Source organism: Blennius ocellaris (assembly GCF_963422515.1).
Source record: "Blennius ocellaris genome assembly, chromosome: 9".
NCBI lineage: Eukaryota > Metazoa > Chordata > Actinopteri > Blenniiformes > Blenniidae > Blennius > Blennius ocellaris.
In genome coordinates, this window is record NC_137658.1 from 5,153,339 (window position 1) to 5,172,870 (window position 19,532).

General features: G+C 39.2%; 2 protein-coding genes across 4 annotated transcripts; one reads left to right on the forward strand and one right to left on the reverse strand.

Moving 5' to 3' along the window:
- Positions 1-2,532: 2,532 nt before the first annotated feature.
- On the reverse strand, positions 2,533-6,401 carry rbmx (RNA binding motif protein X-linked). 2 transcript variants are annotated; one of them, XM_080502670.1, is made up of 9 exons: positions 6,162-6,401; positions 5,938-6,067; positions 5,299-5,405; positions 5,049-5,214; positions 4,755-4,898; positions 4,430-4,547; positions 4,106-4,234; positions 3,930-4,021; positions 2,533-3,161 (listed from the first exon to the last, which is right to left on the reverse strand). In XM_080502670.1, exons 2-9 carry the CDS (start codon positions 6,044-6,046, stop codon positions 2,848-2,850), a joined length of 1,179 nt encoding a protein of 392 aa, XP_080358796.1. In that variant the 5' UTR covers positions 6,047-6,067; positions 6,162-6,401; the 3' UTR covers positions 2,533-2,847. The 2 variants fall into 2 exon arrangements, with proteins under 2 accessions (XP_080358796.1, XP_080358795.1); XM_080502669.1 differs by having other exon boundaries at positions 4,749-4,898.
- A 2,909-nt stretch (positions 6,402-9,310) lies between these two features.
- Positions 9,311-17,766, forward strand: tm9sf5 (transmembrane 9 superfamily protein member 5). 2 transcript variants are annotated; one of them, XM_080501894.1, is made up of 18 exons: positions 9,311-9,575; positions 10,141-10,208; positions 10,293-10,386; positions 10,492-10,619; positions 10,999-11,128; positions 11,611-11,738; positions 11,844-11,958; positions 12,053-12,132; positions 12,240-12,345; positions 12,670-12,720; positions 13,149-13,281; positions 13,698-13,817; positions 13,940-13,997; positions 14,169-14,328; positions 14,437-14,588; positions 14,703-14,814; positions 14,931-15,102; positions 16,574-17,766. In XM_080501894.1, the coding sequence occupies exons 1-18, from the start codon at positions 9,438-9,440 to the stop codon at positions 16,639-16,641; spliced, it is 2,013 nt and encodes a 670-aa protein (XP_080358020.1). In that variant the 5' UTR covers positions 9,311-9,437; the 3' UTR covers positions 16,642-17,766. The 2 variants fall into 2 exon arrangements, with proteins under 2 accessions (XP_080358020.1, XP_080358021.1); XM_080501895.1 differs by lacking the exon at positions 12,670-12,720.
- Positions 17,767-19,532: the final 1,766 nt, after the last annotated feature.

Consider the following 19,532-nt stretch of genomic DNA (forward strand, 5'->3'; position numbering starts at 1 on the left):
ACAGCCACTCATTTAATAATCAATTAATTAAAACATGATACAACTTTTAGATTAAGACTAATTATCTGTTGGAAAAAGTATAAATATATTAATATATAAATTTTTAAATAATATAAAATATAATAACTTGTAATCATGATTAAGGAAGGATATAATTAAAAATATGACAAATACATACACTTATTCTATCAAATTAGACTAAATTTGCATTTTATTCCTGTTTTATTTTTATTTTTTTTTACTAAAAATGTGAAGCGCTTTGTGACCTTGGTCTGAAAAAGGCGCTCTATAAATAAAGTTTTACTTACTTACTTAAATAATTGTGTGACTGCTGAAAGGCATGATCCAAATCTTTATTATTATTCTGGCATCTTTGAGGCTCCTAATCTCCTGCATTTTTAATTGACTTGAACAGTTCGAATATCAAACTGTACAGCTTGTTCATGAGTGCTACGCTATATGCTTGTCATATCTTTAACTGATTCTGAATAAATCACAAAAAAAGAAATGTCCTATTCAAGGCGGATGGGAGACCCTAACCCGAAACCATCGCAATCAGCTGGTTATAAAGTGGTTACTGTGGAACTTCGTTCACACAGCAAATTCCACAATCTTGTTTTCATAGCTTAAAATTATGCAAAAATGCACCCCGTTTCACATTTTGATATTACAATGATCAAAATTTGGATAGAAACTGTAGAAGTGAGCCAAAAAACTCAAAACAAAACAGAGAAGCCTGGAAAGAAATTGTGCCGTTTCTTCCAAGCATTCACATAATTCTGTGTAAATGTCAAAAGAAACTGAAAAGGAGGCAAGTTTATTTTTATTTACATTTTTTATTTTAGTTTCCCTGCCCCCTACCCTAACGAGGGTCTGTATTCCTAACCCAATCTATGTCCTATCCTCTTCTCTCCTCTATCCCTTCATTCCAACCACAATAGCAGAAAGCCTCCAGCTCTGGTTCTGCAAAGGCTTCTTCCTATTAGAGGGAGTTTTTTTTTTCTTTCCATCATCACTTAGGCTTGCTCAAGTGGATATCTTTAAAAGCACCGAGAAATTACTGTGTTGTATGTGGTGGAAGATAAATATAAAGTTGAATTGAATTTGTAATTTTCACCCAAGCAATTATTGACATTTGATTTGTTTTGAATGCTGATTCTGCAGATTATTAGCAATATCTGACCTGGATTCTAATTGTGATATTCGATTCGAAAAAAACACCATCTTTGGGCATATTTGTGGCAATAATAGCCGAATAAAAGTGAGCCAGGTGTTTTTTAAGTCTTTATTAAAAAACAAAACAAATCACCATAAATTGAATTTGATTGAAAATCTCTTCCCGCCTTCTTTCATCGTCAGCATTTTGCTCTACTGGAAGAAAAATATGGACCCAGCGCTGTCAGAGGGCTGCACCAGCTTCTGAAAGAAAAAAAACTTGGTTTTAACTTCAAATACTGTCGTGTCAACAAAGTTACAGGAATAGGTAAACTACAGGACAAACCTGTGTTGGTGCACACCATGCATTGTGGTTTAATTGGTCCAATTATTTAAGGACACAATATCAGGTAAGTTGCAAAAGCTGCTGCCTTGGGAGCATTTCTTCACCCTGAAATGAAAACGTAATATTAATATGTGGCCTTTTTCTCGATGGTGTATTCTTTAAATTTCCAGAAGACGATATTGTAGCCTTTGATCCGAGTGAAACTTTGCTTCAGTGGTCATTCCCAGTTTGGTTGTTCAGATGTTGGCGTTCCTCCAGAGGTCTCCATTGTTTGTACTGACGGGTTTGTAGAAAACGTTTCAATACTGAGAAAATCTAACTTTTTTCATTAAAAAAAAAAAAAAGTAATTGCGAGTGGAAAAAATATTTTAAATGTAATGTGAAATTGCATTATTGCCAATCACTGAAGTTTGGGCAATTGCTTAGTCAAAAAAGGTTTTTTTTGTTTGACGGATCGTTTGGAAAAATAGTTGACAAAAACTTTCACATTGCTGAAGAGGCAAAAAAACCAAACTTCTTGGTATGTTGGAGCACTTGATTGTTAGCTGCAGAAAACGGACTAGAGAGAAAAAGACCGATTTCAGTTGACCTTTTTTCTTTTTTCTCCAGAGGCAAAAGTTGTCTTGACCCTTTTAGTGGAAGTTGAATTACAGGACAATGAGAAACTCATTTACAGATGAGAAACAAAGAGGGTTGCTTTGCTTACCAGCTGTTGACTACCAGGCGAGATGTATTTGCTTGTTGTTGCCTTTGGTTTTGTCGCTGCATGCCATCAAATAGCTCTAGGGTGAGGGATCCATTTCCAAGGAAACTACATTGGAACATTTTGACAGTGACATTTGCCTAACCTTGAAAACAGTAGTGTCCAGTGGGAAGCACATTTCTGTTATGCATGAACTCACGTCGCTTGAATCCTTCTATATCACGAGCAGAGTGTCACCTAAGGTTGGCAGAGAACTTAGGAAAGGAGATCACGTTGTCACTTCACATTCATGTTACGGTCTCTTGTTGGGAAAATTGATGAGCAGTGGTCAATGTGGAACTAAAAGCTTTATTAAGAGTAGGAAAGCCAAATGTATAGGGTAATGCAGTTACCAACAGTACTGAATGTACAAAAACTGACACTCACTTAATGACTGAACTGACATAAGCAAAAGAGACTAAAAAAAAACAAAAACCTAAAAAGACCCAAAACCTTTTACACATAAAAATCTGGGGAAGTTATGAAGAATATCATTTAAACCTAAACTTCGCATCCCACAAACTTAGACATGTGTAGGTCAGAATTCTTCCAAAACACGTGCCGAGTGTGCACGGAGACTGCTGCTTGCTTTAATGTGTCCAGTTCAGTATCTGCTGCGAGCCATTCCCCTATCGACTCGATTGCCGCCGCGGCCGCCGCGTGGCCCTCCGCGACTTGAGCTGCTGTACGAGTCACGGGGAGGGTAACTTCGGTCGGCAGGGGGGGCTGGGCCCCTTTCCTGCCTGCCCATTCGGTCACGGCTAGGTGGGTATTGGTCACTCCGACTGCTGGGGTAACTGTCGCGACTGCCATAGCCATCCCGGGAACTGCTGCCATAGTCATCGTAACGACTGCTTCCACTGCTCCCACCATAGGATGGTGGAGGACCCCGTGAGGGCGGGGCGCTGCGAGAGTTACCTGCAGGGTCAATGGTTCAGGTAATTGGCAAGGTTCAATTTATACATGTTCTTGCACCGTCAAGTGCTCATTGTTTTTTGCCAATAGAATTCTGTGTTGAAAAAAAAAGTAACGGACGACATGTTTAAATGTCACCATTTCGGCCACCTTGAATCTGTAAGTATTTCAAATGTGCTGTCATAAGTTAAGTACAGGGGGGGAAAAATAGGCAGTGTTACCCATTTCAGCATGCCATTGATTTGAGTAGCGATTTTTCCTTTTAGAGCTCCAAGAGTGGGTATTGACGAGGATTTTCAGAAGTTGTCTTGGTGGTTTTTGAAGGTTACTCCTTGAGGGAGTGCTTTGCTAGGCAACACATACTTGACAACCGATGTTTCCAGAGATTTTTGGGGGATTCCTTAAGGCTGCAAACTTTCTGAGGCACGACAAATGGTTTGCACTATTACTTCTTGATATTGCGGCTCACTGATTTCCCTGACGAATGCAGGTGTAACAGGAAGTGACTTGTGAACTTAGGTGTTAGAATTGTTTTAACAGCCAATAGTTGTACATTTCAGATAGCACGAAAATTTTCAAGTTGAACTGCACGTTAGAGACAGGTCGAGAAAGAACATTTTTCCAATGTTGGTGCCTCTGATGAGGTGAATGACGTTCCTTGTGATTGGACGACGTGGTAGCCAATGCTGGGATTTGGTTGGGATTTGCGCAGGTCTTCTTTGAGCCACAGTATTTGTCTGGTGTCATTAAATCCATGGGATTGTATCTTACCGTAACCATCATACGAGTCTCGATAGGAGCCACCACTAGCACGGTCCATGTAGCCTCTTGGCTCCCGGCCCCCTCCGTATCCGTCACGGTCACTAGAACAGGAGAAATTATCATGCGATTCTTCTTGAGAAATTTTATGTTTTTCTTGTATAGTCCACATCAAACCCTGCTCATACCTGTATCCTCTCGACATTGAGCCATAGTCATCTCGCGAACTGGAGTTAGAATATTCTCTGTAGGAATACTCTCTGGGAGGAGGCCCGTAGTCCCTTGAATCTCTGGAATTATAATCCCGACTAGAGTAGCTGTAAAAGGCAATTAACAAGAATGCCATCATACTTTCTTTCAAGATTTCATTGAATTTTTTTTAAATTCATTATATACTTCACATTTAGTTTACCATAATAAATTAGAGAGGGTGATAAGAGTTGCAGAATATTAATCTAGATCTAATAAGGTTCAAAGACTTTCTCATTTGAAATACTTTTACAAAACCATACCCGTCTTTTGAGTTGTAATGGTCATCTCTTGGCGATGGATAATCGTCCCTTCTGGACATCATGGAGTCTCTGCGAGGTGGCGGTGGCCCATAAGGATCCCTGTCCCTCGACATGGGTGCTAAAATATGAAAAAACAAAACAGAAGATTAGGCATCACAAAAAACATAAGCTATAGAAAACATAAATCCTGATTTACTGGAAAACAAATTTTGTTGATCATATCAAAAGTTGGAGAAGATTATCTGTAGCTAGGTATTGCACCAGTGATGCTGATCAGTTATGCAAATGTTGCTGCAATAGAACCAAAAGTTGTACCTACACTCACCTCTGCCCATGGGTCCAGATGGGGCAGATCTTTTGGGTGGAGGCCCTCCATTACGAACTGGGGGCCCTCGCTTCATTGGAGGTGGGCCTCTGGATGACATCCCTTTAAAGAAGGGGTCCATGCTTCCCGAATTATCATAGTAATCTACAAATAGAAGAAAGGAAAAAAAAAAAAGTAAATGCACCAGCGTTGCACTCTGCAGGTTGTAGCATTACATCGAATAAGAATATTTTATGTTTAGGCCGATTCCACAACAAAATTACCTCAACTGATCATAATGCTCAAATATCATACCTCTGGATGGAGGGCCCCTCATGCCACCGGGGCCTCCTCTGGAACCACGGGGTCCTCTGGGCGGACCACGGCTACGTGAATGCATGGGTGGAGGTCCCCGTCTGCCACCACTCTCAAATTGCGGCTTTGTAGCTTGCTCCACTTTGATAGGCTTGCCATCAAGAGACTGTTGTCAGAGGATGAAAATTATGAGAATTTTAAGATGCTGTTCTGTTTTTAACCAACTGCAAAGTAATAGGATAATACTTGCCTTTCCATTCATCTCGCGTGCTGCGTCCTTTGCATCTGCAGGACTTTCGAAGGTGACGAAAGCAAACCCTCTGGACTTGTTAGTTTCACGGTCTTTCATCAAAAGAACTGAAATGTAGAAAGGGGAGGTGAGTGTTTGGTTACGAACTCTTAACACATTCACCGACTTCAGGTACAAAATTCATTCATCTTGTAAAAGCCACAGAAATAATAAAAGATTGCGTTTTGTCTCTCCGATTAACTGTGGACTAAACCTGTTAGGGATGGAACAAGTGATTTCTTGTGTCAATAGAAACTGAGTAACTTGAGTAACGTGTTATGCACAAGGACAGGGAAACAGGTCTTAGATTTGGTGATTTTAAATAAATAACAAACAATGTTTTTCGGGTTGCTTTGGAGTATATGATGTTTGAACCTACCCAAAATATAAATTCCATTAGCTTTATAAAAGGCTTCTCAAAATATGTGGAAAAGGGTTGACTGACAAGCTTAAAAATAAATCAAATATAATCACTGCGGCAATAAAACAATGCGTTGAATATACACGAGAGGGTGGGGGATATCAATGCTAAAACAATCGCAAATCTAAAAAGATGATCCATTTAAGATCAGACGGACACAATAAAGGGTTTTTGTTCACCTTCTACAATTCGGCCATATTTGCTGAAGTACTGCTCCAGGGCCTTCTCGGTTGTCTCCGTGTTGAGGCCCCCGATGAAGAGCTTCCCCGGGCGGTCTGCCTCAGCCATGCTGCAAAATAACTACTGCACCTGCAAGAATAACAAAACAAAAACCAATGCGTTGTCGAGCCATGTAACCAAAGCTAATTGGTCCCTGCTATCGCGACTTCACCGTATACATTACCTTGCTGCTAGCAAGACTGTTGAATGCGCAAAATGGCGAAAAACACGCAAATGAATTTAGCCAGTAATGTCTCTAATGTGAGCGAGAAGTAGTGCAACTAAGCGCAACGAGTCCCCGTATGGTATTTCAGTAGATACGAGAATGAAAATATGGTAGACTTGTGCAAGAGGCTCGTGTAGCGGCTAACTGGTTAGCATCGCGAGGCGCGCTGTTGAAGAACGTGAACAACAGCCTTTGCCACTTCCGTTTGCCGCTTCTTCTTCCCCACAACTTCCGGTAGTACAAGATGTCCTCAGGGAGGACACCGCCACCTACAGTTTTAAAACAGTTGTAACACACCGGGCTGTCATGGGGTCGAATAATTATAGATTATTTATTATACTCGATTTTATCCCTTCACTATGTATGTGCTCCTCCAGGGCTGTTTGCAACCAATAAAGTGTCGTTGTTTATAAGGGCAATGACAATACGATTTCCTGATTCTGATTATAATACGAGGCTGTTCACAGTAGTGTTAAGGGACGAAGCAAAAATAGTTAATTAGAGTACTTAAGTCATTTTTGGGAGTGTCTGTACTTCACTTGAGTTTTTTACATTTATGAAATCTGAATATAATAGTACACACTAAATTATACGATTATATTCAGATTTCCATTATCATTAATACTTCTCGCCACGTTTGGATTAAAAGGACTGTGCGTATTATTTACAGGCTTGGCCTGTCGCTTTACATAATGGAGCATTGTGGTTATTGGATGCATAACGTGTCTCTTTACTTTAGGGAATTGTAGTTTTTTTACCGTTGCGACGCATGGGTGCTGTAAACTCTAAATGAGCAGTAATTCAATGTTCATTAGCTGATGGATTTGTTACCTAACTATCAGCTTTCAGGCAAAAAGAGAAGAGGAGGCAATGAGGAAGAACAAACTACTATTATTACAATCAGCCCTTTGTTAAAGTGCATGAAAACACAGGTGTACTTTTTTGTAAACTGTCGGCCTATAAATGCTTCCTTAGTGATTATGTCTGTTGTAAAACCCTTAAATTGAATTGGATAAGGAATAGATGTTATTTAGGATTTTAAACATGAAATCACTGTTAGAGCTAATTTTTGTGAATACAGGTGCTTTTGTATACTACTACTGTTGCTGTGAGGAGAGAGTGCTCACCACTTTACGTTACCTGCCTACAACATGCAGTACAACAGCAAACTTTATCAGACCATTTGAGAATTCCTAACCCTTCTGATATTATCACCTCAAAATAAAACTGGTGCAATAACAGGTATTATTCGTACAGGAGTATAATGACAAATCATTCTCTTACTCACAAGCTTTTGTCTTAGCTTTTTGTCAGATGTCTGAGAAGCGCTTCTGCATGAAATTTGCTTTGCAAATGAAATTTGGTTGGATGGGTGAATAGTTAAATAGTATGATGAAGGTGGGTCCCTTTTCACAATGGTTGAGAAATGTGTTTTATGACTTTGACATTTTGATCACTGACACTTGTGATTGAAAGTATTCTGCATCCCGAGGCAGTCTGTTTTTTCTCGTCAGGTCACCCCATTGTTTGCATCATCTTTAATACAGGCCAATTTCAGATGCATTGTTTAAAAATCTTTTACTATTGTCATGTGATTATGTCCAATTTCAAACTTTTTTGATCATACAAAATTGCCCTAAAAGATTAAAAAGATGAGGGAAAAAGATACAAGGAAGAGGCTAGAATAAACAAATAGAAGCAAGATCAAGTGGAAAAAATGATTTTTCTCAACAAGGTTAAAGTCCTTTATGACAGCGGACGGTTTTACATTCTTCTTTTTTCCATACGTTTCAAAGCTATAAAGTAGTAACATGGGAAATAGGTTTTGTTTTTCTATATCTATTTTTGTGTATATAGAATCTTAGGGTAATTAAAATTGTGTTAATAGCCAAATCATGAATGGAATTTTCAATAGTCATCACACATAAAACTTGTTCATTTTCTAAGCTTCTTTTTTTAATAATAACATGAAACGTTTCAGTATTAACTTTTGTGTTTATTTATTTACTTACACTAAATACTTGAATTGTTGACACTCTTATGTAAATATAAATAATTCTTTTCATGAAAATGTGTCCTTTGTTGCGATTTGAATTGGTCAAGAGTGAGGGAAGAAATGGGTTTACATTATTTTTGAAATAAATTACAAGACAACTTAGTAACAGGCAGATGGATTTGAATAACATTATTGTATTGTTGTTGTTTTTTTTGTTAAATTTAGAGGAGAACTCTTCAAAGGTCATAAATAAAAAGGCATGATCTCCTCCATGTTATGCAGGTCAACAGCAGGACCACCTCCAGCAACAGACTTATACCACCAAAGTGTACTACAGATTGTATTGGAAATTGTAACTTCCTGACAGACCATAAATCCTCCCTGTAAATAGTGCTCGCTATGTTTTGATTAATTTCATCCTTTCTATGCTTATACCAGTCACTGTAAAGCCTGTATATATCAATATGTAATATTACTTTTTTGAATCATTATTCCGTCTTGTTTCAGTGTGTTTCAGTCTGTGTGGAGGAATGCTTTCAAAGAATTTAACTCTGGGACTAATACATTGTTTATTTTCTTTTCTATTCTATTCTATTCTATTCTATTCTATTCTATTCTATCCATGAGTATTTCATTGTTGTTTAACAAGGATATTGTGAATTGCTGTTAAAGTAGGGTTATGAATTGCTAAAATTGCATTTTTTTAGGTTTATGTCCAGGTGAAACATAAATACAAGGACACTGATGGAGGAGTCGACAAAAAGGAAAGGAAAAAGAAAAAGCAACGTCACTCTTCCACCGTGTCAGGATCATATATCAATATATATGATATTTTCAAATTAAAAGCATTTTAATGTGAAAACAGTTGCGACTACCTTATCATTATCGTTACAATGTTTAACCTATACCCAAACTACAACACAATCAATAAATTATACACACAAAGAGTACATTTAGACAAAACTAAATCTCATAGTCCATTTCTGATAATCAGATTAGCGCTGGTGTAATTTATTTTGAAGGTCATACTGTTTGTTTTGCATAACCGTTTCCGGTAATTGACGGGGAAGGACGGCGACGTCACAGACATTGGCCGCTCAGTCGCCGTTCGCCGAGCGAGAAAGACCTACCGCGTAGCTAGCTGGAGACAGCTACCAAAATATAACCGTCGTTTAGGAGAAGGAGCCCTACTTTCTTGTAGTATATCTAGATTCCCCTCCCCCAGAAACACTGTCAAGATGAAGAGGCGGATACACCTCGGTTCCGTGCTGTTTCCTTTGCTAATCTCATGTTTCTCTTCGTGCTCGGCATTTTATCTTCCGGGTTTAGCCCCAGTGAGTTTCTGTGAAGAAGGCAAAGGTGGCGACGATTGTCAGGTACGGTCGCCAAATAATACTTGCATATCATATCTCGTCCGGTGGAATTTTGCATAATTTAGATTTTGCATTTATGTTTTAGCACGTTAGCCTCCCCCAATCTTCGCTAGCTCCACGGAGTCCCTCCTAGGCCCCGACTATCACCTGGAGTCGGAGTAGTGAAGTAACGCTCAGTTTGTCATAGTGTTTACTTTGGAAGCTGGTGTCACACTTACGTTGAAGCTTAATTACACCAATGGCCATCGATTTTAATCATTAAACCCAACTCAAATAATGATTCACTAACGCTCCCATTTTATGGATATTTCCTGCTAAGGTTACCTGATCAGATCCAGGTTAAAGAAATATCATGGATAACCTGAATTCCGTTTGGCTTAATTGTCTATTTCACCTTTTATTATTTACCAGCTTCAGACCATCTGGTAAAGTATATTGCGGATATCCTCTAAACGACTAGTCACAGCCTGTATCCTATCCAGCCGACTGCACTGAGAGGCAGCTTTGTTCCAAGTTGGGGGGAAAAAAACCCTATAAACTCACTGAAACATGTTTTCTGCCCTTACAGACAGAGATCCAGCTTTTTGTCAACCGCTTGGACTCGGTGGAGTCAGTTCTGCCTTACGAGTATGATGTGTAAGTACTGTTTAATTTACATATGCAAAGCTATGTTTTCCAACCGTTTTCTCTTTTGTATAACAACGTAAATGTATGTTAAAGGTTCCCATTTTGCAAAGACGACCAGGAGAAAAGGCCAACTGAGAACCTTGGACAAGTGCTGTTTGGCGAGCGAATTGAGTCGTCTCCTTACAAGGTCAGTACTATCAGAAAATTTTGGCCCGATTAGATGTTGCATATTTAATTCTCCATGTGGGCCATACTTGCATAATACAGCACATCTTCCATGCACTCATTACAGTTTACCTTCAATAAAAAAGTGGACTGTAAGCCGGTGTGTACAACTCAGTTCAAGAAAGGTGCCAAGATGGATATAACCCACCTGGATTTTCTCAAAATGGGAATGCAGCTGAACTATCAGCACCACTGGTTAGTAGAAGAGAAACTTTCCTGTGATTCTATAATTGTATGGGTTTTTTTCTACTGTTTAAAGTGATTCATGTTCTTGTAAGATTTATTTTTAATAGAAAGCTCAAGCAGCTATGAACATTCAAGTTGCATAAGCCAACATTAGCATTTTGCTACTTTTCTCAGTTGATCCAGACTAAGCTGATGCAGTGGCCAGAATGATGAGGCTGAGGTCAAATTACAAAATAGTCTGTCTGTACTTGCTCTGGTTTAACTGTATAAAAAATAGGCTTCTTAACAACTGTACTGCCGGAAGACAGTGGGCTTCAAGGCAAATGATGTTTTAAACATTCTAAACTAAGTATTTGTTGCAACTCTGACTTAACCAACTTGTTTTCAGGATCATTGATAACATGCCGGTGACCTGGTGCTACGATGTGGAAGATGATCAGAAGTACTGCAACCCCGGCTTCCCAATTGGCTGCCTTGTTACAACAGATGGCAGAGCGAAAGATGCTTGTGTTATCAATGTACGGTTGGTTTTTATACATTTAAAATATTTATTTCACCTCGCTTATCAGGCTTTCAATAATCAGTCACTCAATTCTGAAGTGACACTTGACTGATCACTTAGTTATTTGCAGTGATGTATTTCACATGATTTTAGAGCTTTTAGACCTTTTATAAGTGCAGAGACCCAATTTGATCTAATTTTCTTGGGACGTTTGTGTGAAAAGTTCAATGTCAAGCAAAAATGAAAAGTGGAAAGGTTGAACAGTTTTGCTGAACGAGCAGTACCTGTAGAGCAGCATGCTTTCTTCTGCTAACTGAACAAAGAGGCTGAAGGAGTGAACCAAATCTGCAACTCGACTTGTCAAGTCAGGAATGTTATGCAAATGATGAGCAGTCCATGTTGACTGGTTTTAATAACTGGGATAGTCCCGGTCCTCCTGATGAGCCACTCCGGGCCTGGTATTGAATATATATGTTTTGGGGTTTTTTTTTCTGTCAGGCTGAGTTCAACAAGAAAAACACCTTTTACGTTTTCAACCACGTGGACATCAAGATCACATATCACAGCGGAGCACAGGAGGACTGGAGAGGCGCCCGGCTTGTCGCTGCCACACTGGAGCCAAAGAGGTAACTGCTGTTCAGTAGTAAATCGATGGCACACCGCCGTTTTTAAAAGAAGATATTCTGGTCGTTGTTTTCTAACACGCGTGAAATATGTTTTGTTCACGTCAGTATCAAACATGCCGATGAGAAGAACACAAACTGTGAATCAGGCCCCCCAATGGAAGTCCCTGGAGAGTTTGATAGCGACGTGTCAATAGTTTACACCTACTCTGTATCATTTGTGGTGAGATTCCAAACTAAATAATTAATTAAATGCAACTGTTTGATTTTTTCCTACGGACAGCAATAACATTAGAGGCTATTTCATTCTCCTTTAGGAAAACAATTCCATCAAATGGGCTTCCAGGTGGGACTACATCCTCGTCTCCATGCCTCACACCAACATCCAGTGGTTCAGGTTTGAGAACACTTATGATGGCGTGCGCCATAAAAATCTGATTTCTTTAAAAGGATCCTGAAGCATTTTCGTCGTGGCAGTGTCTTACCCGTTGTGCTTTTTTCCAGTATCATGAACTCCTTGGTTATTGTCCTGTTCCTCTCTGGCATGGTTGCCATGATCATGCTGAGAACTCTGCACAAAGACATTGCCAGATACAACCAGGTGGACCAGGTACTGTCATGGAAATTGTACATTGATTCAGAGTGAGATGTTCATTGGGCCGTCATGTTGCCAGCGTGCAAAGTAACTTTCAGTGCCAGCAGCCTCTTATCATTTGATAATTGTCCTGATTTGAACACATTTTGTAGCCTGGTTGGAAAATGATTAGATGTTAACTGAAATATTTTGCATTGCTTTTTGTCAAGGTTGAGTATTTTTATATCCGCAAAGCCTGGCGAGCTTTCTCACAGATAATTTTTAATTGTGCTTTGGGAAGTTTTCATTCAACAGGGACGATGCACAGTACCCCGAATTATGTTTTGTCGCACTTTACAGGAAGACTTGGTAAAGGTTCCGTCATCCAAGGGAAAAAACACTGTGCTCTATGTAAGCTTATTGAAAGGCTTTTCGAACAAACCCTTCTTGCAGTAATTTAATCAGGTGTTTGGGTGTGTGTGATTCTCGCAGTGGGGGCACCTTAGAATTAATATAAATGTGGTGTGGCGTCTTTTAACTGAAAGTTGATATTTTCTAGAAACTCCCACGTTTCTAGAAACTTTTCAATTCAATCAGCTCACTGACAGAATTATTTTTCCACACTAAATTTGACACATTCCCTTAGGCTTTGCTTCATTCTTCTCTGCTACAAGGTGACATAATATATATATAATATGGCCTGGTGGGTATTTTAACATTTATCTTTTTTTTTCTCCTTGGGGTTTTTTTGTTGTTGTTTTTTTTTTTTAAGACCCGTCGTATCATTTGCAAATGTTAAGCATTTCCTTGTCTATACTGCTGTTTGCCTGCATTCCCAGGAGGACGCACAGGAAGAGTCTGGGTGGAAGCAGGTACACGGAGATGTTTTCCGTCCCCCAAGGAAAGGGATGTTGCTCTCTGTGTTTCTGGGGCAGGGCACGCAGATCTTCATCATGACCTTCATCACTCTTTGTAAGGACCATTTTCCGGTTGCCTGTGTAGCGAAGCACATTAGATTAGAAATAATTATTGTCTTATTAAAAGTAGAGTGACAAATCTTACGAACAATCCAAAGAAGGTGAAGGAAATTGTCACCGTGCCGAGTGCCGGCTTTGTTTAAGTTACTCATGTTGATCCCTTTCAGTCAGAGCCAGTAAAACAGGTCGGTTGAGAACATGGCAAGACAGAAATTCAAACAAGGTGGTGTTCTAGTCACATGCATTTGAAATGTGATTCATAAAGAAGCCAGTGTAAATAATTCAAGCAAAGCATGTTCTAGAACTTGTACAGCAAATACAAATAGTTTTTGATGCTTTAGAGTAATTTAAGTGATTACAACCTTGCTGACATGTCGTGAGTGTATTGATGACAATGATTGACTCCTGCAGTCCTGGCCTGTCTCGGGTTCCTGTCACCGGCCAACAGAGGGGCTCTCATGACATGTGCCGTGGTCCTCTGGGTTCTTCTGGGTACTCCTGCTGGCTACGTGTCCGCTCGTCTTTACAAAAGTAAGTGTGTCATCAGTGATTTCTTCATGGCAGATTACAATCTTAGGTGTCCACTCGGGCAGCGTTACAATCTGTGTGGCTCATCCCGTCGTGATCTCCTTGTTGTCTGTTTCCGTTGTCAGCTTTCGGAGGCGAGAAGTGGAAGACAAACGTCTTGCTGACAGCTCTGCTGTGCCCCGGGTATGCTCACTTGACACATTTGCTTAGTTGCTGCTTGCTTTGCCTCATTGCAGCTTTTCGCTGCTGGTGTCGCTCTGATTCAACCCTCTAACACTGTACACTGAGGCCGTCACTCTCACTTGTATTAATTTGCTCTGTGTCACTGTCCTTCATCCAAAACTTTCCCTCCAGCATTGTATTTGCAGATTTCTTCCTGATGAACCTGATCCTGTGGGTGGAGGGATCCTCAGCGGCAATCCCATTCGGTACGCTGGTGGCCATCTTGGCCTTGTGGTTTGGAATCTCGGTGCCCCTCACCTTTATCGGTGCCTACTTTGGATTCAAGAAAGCTGTGAGTTTGGTCTTTTAATACACTCATTTGCCTCACTGAGGGTATTGAGAGTAAATATTGTGCATGTGTTTGAAATTGTATTTTGTCTCTTTCTCTGATTCTCTACAGGCAATTGAGCAGCCGGTGCGAACGAACCAGATTCCCCGTCAAATTCCTGAGCAATCCTTCTTTACCAAGCCAATTCCTGGTATAGTGATGGGTGGCATCCTGCCCTTTGGTTGCATTTTCATCCAGCTTTTCTTCATTCTTAACAGCATCTGGTAAGAAGACAGGAATGTGGTTTATCTGCGCTCTAGTTCCTATCCAGTCGGTGCAGTTGCACAAAATAACTTCCCTTGTATCGTCGACGTTAACGTAGATGCTTTGTATTCTAGGTCTCATCAGATGTACTACATGTTTGGATTCCTGTTCCTGGTTTTCATTATTCTCCTGATTACCTGCTCTGAGGCCACAATTCTGCTCTGTTACTTCCACCTATGTGCCGAGGTACCCGACCGTCAACTCCTTAGTTTTTCATCTCATTTATCAAACTGTGGTTCTCATCTTATCCCGGCTTCAGATTGTGGGGTGGTAACGTGTCGTTTTGTGTTTTCCGTGTCAAGGACTACCACTGGTGGTGGCGTTCCTTCCTGACCAGCGGCTTCACAGCAGTCTATCTGTTCATTTACGCCGTGCACTACTTCTTCTCAAAGCTGCAAATAATCGGAGCGGCCAGTACTATACTCTACTTTGGATACACCATGATTATGGTTCTCATCTTCTTCCTCTTCACAGGTGAGGCCTTTTGCCAGAGTCTCACTTTCTCTAGGTGTTTTGTTTTGTATGTAGTATTGCAAAGATTTCGTATATGTGCAATGCATTGTTTTATTTTTTGTCTTTATTTAAAGAAATATTGGGGAATGTCTGTACACATAAAGTTCTTCTTCTGAAAAATCTGCATGGTAAATAATCAATGTAGATACTCCCAGAGTTACCTCATAGGTGTTGTTTGCTCAGTGATTTTGAAACCAGTTCACCTTTAGGAGGAATCAAGATCCTGTTAACTCTAAACCAGTACAATATTTGCGCTATTGAACTTGTGTTTGCTAGAAGTCAAAGAGCAATAATTTGAAAAGATCCTTTGTTTTGAAGCATAATGATTATTAGAAGGAATTTTTGAACAGACTTCAGAGTCCCTTTGGTCAGAACTTGTTTTGTAGACTTATTTGGGATCGTCTCTACTATCGGGTTTGACAAGCAGGAGCCCCGTTTCACCAGGGACTTCCTGTTTTTGTTCTTTTGTTGTGTAGATCAAACGGTACATCCACCAACACTCACTTGGTGTTATGGATGAATATACGTCTATATGCTGTCAGTGTTCTCGAACATCTTTGTTTATACACGAAATCCAGCTGTGTGTCTGAGGTGGTACAGATCCTCTAACACATGTTGTGACAAAGCTGGGATGAGTCGAGCATTGTTGCCTCTTTTGTCTCCTTGTTAAAGGATTGACAGACGCTGAGGTGCTAACAACTGTCACGGGCTCTTTCAAGCTTTTTTTTTTTTTTTTTCACCTCACCTCAAGTGATGCCACGGGAGCGTGCGGAAAGGGGATAATGTTAAGGAGCAGATAACAGGCGACTACACGCCTACTCTGCATATCTTCTAAAAATATGCAGCATGCCATGATGTCAGATGACGACGTACTTTATGGTGTTATTCTGCCATTAGGCCAGACAAAAGTTGGGCTCGTCACTGCAGCACTGTGACAGTATCTTAAGACGGAGCTGCGAGTACGAAAAGGGATGAAATGTCAAAAGATTATCACCAAGAAGTAATCCAAGGATTCATGGAAAAGATTATCAGTTTCCCTCCTTGCTTTCAGTTTTGATCTAAATAATCCTAATCTTTCTCATTTCCCTCTTGTGTTGTTGTCTGTCTCATTCACCTCATCCCAGCGTTGCATAGGGATTATGCTGCATGTCCCCCATTGAGCAGTCAGATTGGACTTTTATACCCAAATGAATTGATCCAGGATTTTTACCACGTTGATCAACTCTGAGCTAAGGCAGCCATGTTCTTCCCGTGACAAGTGCTGCATCTCCAAAAGCTTTCCAAGCTGTATAAATTTGATCGTTTTCAACATTTTGGCGGTCTTTTAGTGGGTGTTTAATTTGTTTAGTAAAGTCCCATTAACTTATTTAAAGTGTGCGCTTCCGAGATGTGCAATCATTTCTTATTTGTTTTACCTGCTTTTTGTTTTCAGGAACAATCGGCTTCTTCGCTTGCTTCTGGTTTGTAAACAAGATCTACAGTGTGGTCAAAGTGGACTAGAGGACCAGGGTGAAGGACTGGAGTCCACGGTGTCTCAGCGCTGACTTACCTTAGTGCTGTTTGTGTGATAAACTGGTCTGAGTGGACCTGAACTGAAACCATCTTTTATCATAACAAAAAAAACAAAAACGAACCCTGAAGAACAGAGCCCGTCCTCTTCTGTGCTTTAAACCTCAAACCTGTTGCTATTTTCTTTATGAAGTCTATACACTTTTGTGTTCACTGTTGAGCAGTAATATTTTGAATTGCGCCTTGAAAATCATTTGAGGTTTCAATGATCTAGATGTGATAGTGAGCAGCTTTCGGAAAACGTTTTTACTTTAATTTTCTAAAGAAAGTAAAATGTTATGTATTTTGCTTTTCTACTCCCTCATGGCTAAATGTTTGTTTCTTTTTTCTTTACTTGTTTTGTTGGGGGAAAAAAAAATTGTACATATAATGTAAAAAGAAGAGAGAAAGTGAGAGTGCTACTTAAAGATTGTCACCGTTAGGGAAGTTTTCTTTCAAATTTTCTTTTATTTTTGATTTCATGGTTTGAGAAATGGGAGGGTGTAATTCTTTAAATATCAGTCTGTATTGCAGTTAAGAAATTATATAAAACACTGACATTGCTATGAAACACCCATTTCTTGAGTTTGGTAGCTGCATATTAGGTTGCGTCGCATCAAAGGGTACACATGGTGAAGGAGCACATGTATCACAGAACTGTACGTTACAGCCACGGTGCAATGCTCATAAAGGACGATCCCTCCATGACCTGCGGGATTTGTTTGGCCATGGAGGAGATTCTCAGTTAATCAATAAGTGGTTCAAGAACTGGCCAATTAAATGCATTTTCACCATTTAGATAAGTGGTTTGTGGATCTGTTGACAACATACAACACTGCTTCTTTTTGCTTCAAGCAGTGAGGATTCACCACCACAGGTGATAACAGTTTTTATGAATAAATGCAATTAATTCAATGAAAGCCTTACACTTGTTTTTAAGTCATTTGTTAACGTGCCAATGAATCACTGACTCGTATGTGCTCTAAATCTCAAGTCGTTCTCATGTTTAAAGCCACAGCATTGACTGCAGCGATTTAAAAACAATAAAAAGTAGTGATTTTTTTTTTTCTAGCACATTTTTGGAATATATTATTGCACTTTGACTCAAGTTTCATACAATTTGCTTTTATTAAACAACACATTAAAGTTGAATAAAGTAACCAGAAATAATACCAAGTCACAAAAATATGTACTTTTAAAACATTACTTCTCTTATGTGCTGTCACAATGTAATACACATGTTCATTAATGGAGATTCTGGCGAATTTATTATACAAGATTGATTGTCACCTATAATGCTGCAGACTGGATTTATCCAAACTTCAAATCCATAAAAAAAAAAAAAAGTTCATTTTTTTCCTGAATTACAGCTATCAGAGTATAATAAGAATACACCAGAAACATCCCGATCGCTCGGCCAAACAGTTGTTTTTTCTAAAAGGTAGAAAAACTTGATAGAATCCAAACACGACACTCTTTAAAATAATGCACATATTTTTTTTCTCTTTCTGTTCTCATGAAGACCTTTTTCGCTCAATGAACTGACTTTCTCTGAGATTAGACACAGATTTGTGTGCTTTTAACCTCTTCTTGGCATATATATATATATCATTATCAGGAGGTATCTTTGCAAGTGTGTTCATTAATTTGTTACATAAAATGTTGCTGCATGCAGCCTACACAAAGTAACTGGTGCAAAGTTCACTGGAATGATTTTTTTTTTTTTTTATCACACTTTGTTTCTTTAAAATATATATATATATTTTTTTTTTTACCAAGGGTACTTAAAAAGAAGCCTGGCAATACAAAGGCAGTGAATACTGAATCTAAACATATGGTGATACATTAAAGTAATGTCACCACATCTGTTAAGCTTCAGCTAAAAGAAACAAAGGACTAACAGCTCTGTCATCCCATTGTGTGTTCTGTAACAGGCACAATAAATCACGTTTCTACATTACATTTTTTTAAAGGCGCTTTGAGAATGAGAAAAGTTACTGCGACAGATAAACATGTAATTTCTGCTCAACAACAAAGGGGCACTACAAACACTTCCAAAAGCAAAACCCTGAGTTCATGAATTGCAAACAAAGCTTGTCTGCACACTAAGACTTTAATATCCCAGACCCTCCTGGAGGGTCGAGGTTTAAATGAGACTGGGCAGTTGTGCAGAAATTGCAAAAAAGAAAAAAATTATCAGGGACATCAGTGGTCAATAATTAAAGCAAACCAGTAAAAACACCATGACCAACTTTGTTTTGTCAAGTCAAGGCCAAGTTAAGATTGAATGATTTATATTGGGAACAATTTCAATGCCCATTTAAAGTGACAGTACAATTATTTGATACATCTAAAAAAATACATGGTTTATACAGGTAAAATCAGCAGCTGCAAACACTGACTTCTGAGGCTTCTAGCTCTTAAAACAGCATATATATATATATATATATATATATATATCACCAAAGTATTTTTCTCACAACCAGTTCTGATCTACAATCATAATGGAACAGTTACCAAACCAGGTTTACATGTACATTTGACCTCACATTAATCCAGCTGAATAAGGGTTATAGTGGCTGGAGACCAGGGACAGGTTGCAATCCACCAAAGGACTGACATGAAAAGACACATAATCAGCTTCACACAAATTCACAGATATTTTATCACTTCCTTTAAGCCTATGACAAAATAGTACAAAATGTTTGTGATCAGGTAGGTAGTATTACTGTCAACAACCTCAGAGTTATGTCATACTGTTGAGAATATTAACCTATGCATGAACACAGCACCACAAACTCCTCAAATAAGAGCAATAATGGTCAATGAACACCCAAGGCAGC

What these genes read in the sequence shown, in the direction of transcription:
- rbmx (XM_080502669.1), bottom strand. Translation starts at nt 6,046, where the DNA reads ATGGCTGAGGCAGACCGCCCGGGGAAGCTCTTCATCGGGGGCCTCAAC. An exon ending in GAGGGGCCCTCCATCCAGAG is followed by an intron (nt 4,899 to 5,048) that starts GTATGATATTTG and finishes TTCTATTTGTAG; the next exon opens with ATTACTATGATAATTCGGGA. An exon ending in TCAATGTCGAGAGGATACAG is followed by an intron (nt 4,022 to 4,105) that starts GTATGAGCAGGG and finishes CTCCTGTTCTAG; the next exon opens with TGACCGTGACGGATACGGAG.
- tm9sf5 (XM_080501894.1), top strand. Translation starts at nt 9,438, where the DNA reads ATGAAGAGGCGGATACACCTCGGTTCCGTGCTGTTTCCTTTGCTAATC. An exon ending in AAGGTGGCGACGATTGTCAG is followed by an intron (nt 9,576 to 10,140) that starts GTACGGTCGCCA and finishes CTGCCCTTACAG; the next exon opens with ACAGAGATCCAGCTTTTTGT. An exon ending in ACTTTGGATTCAAGAAAGCT is followed by an intron (nt 14,329 to 14,436) that starts GTGAGTTTGGTC and finishes GATTCTCTACAG; the next exon opens with GCAATTGAGCAGCCGGTGCG.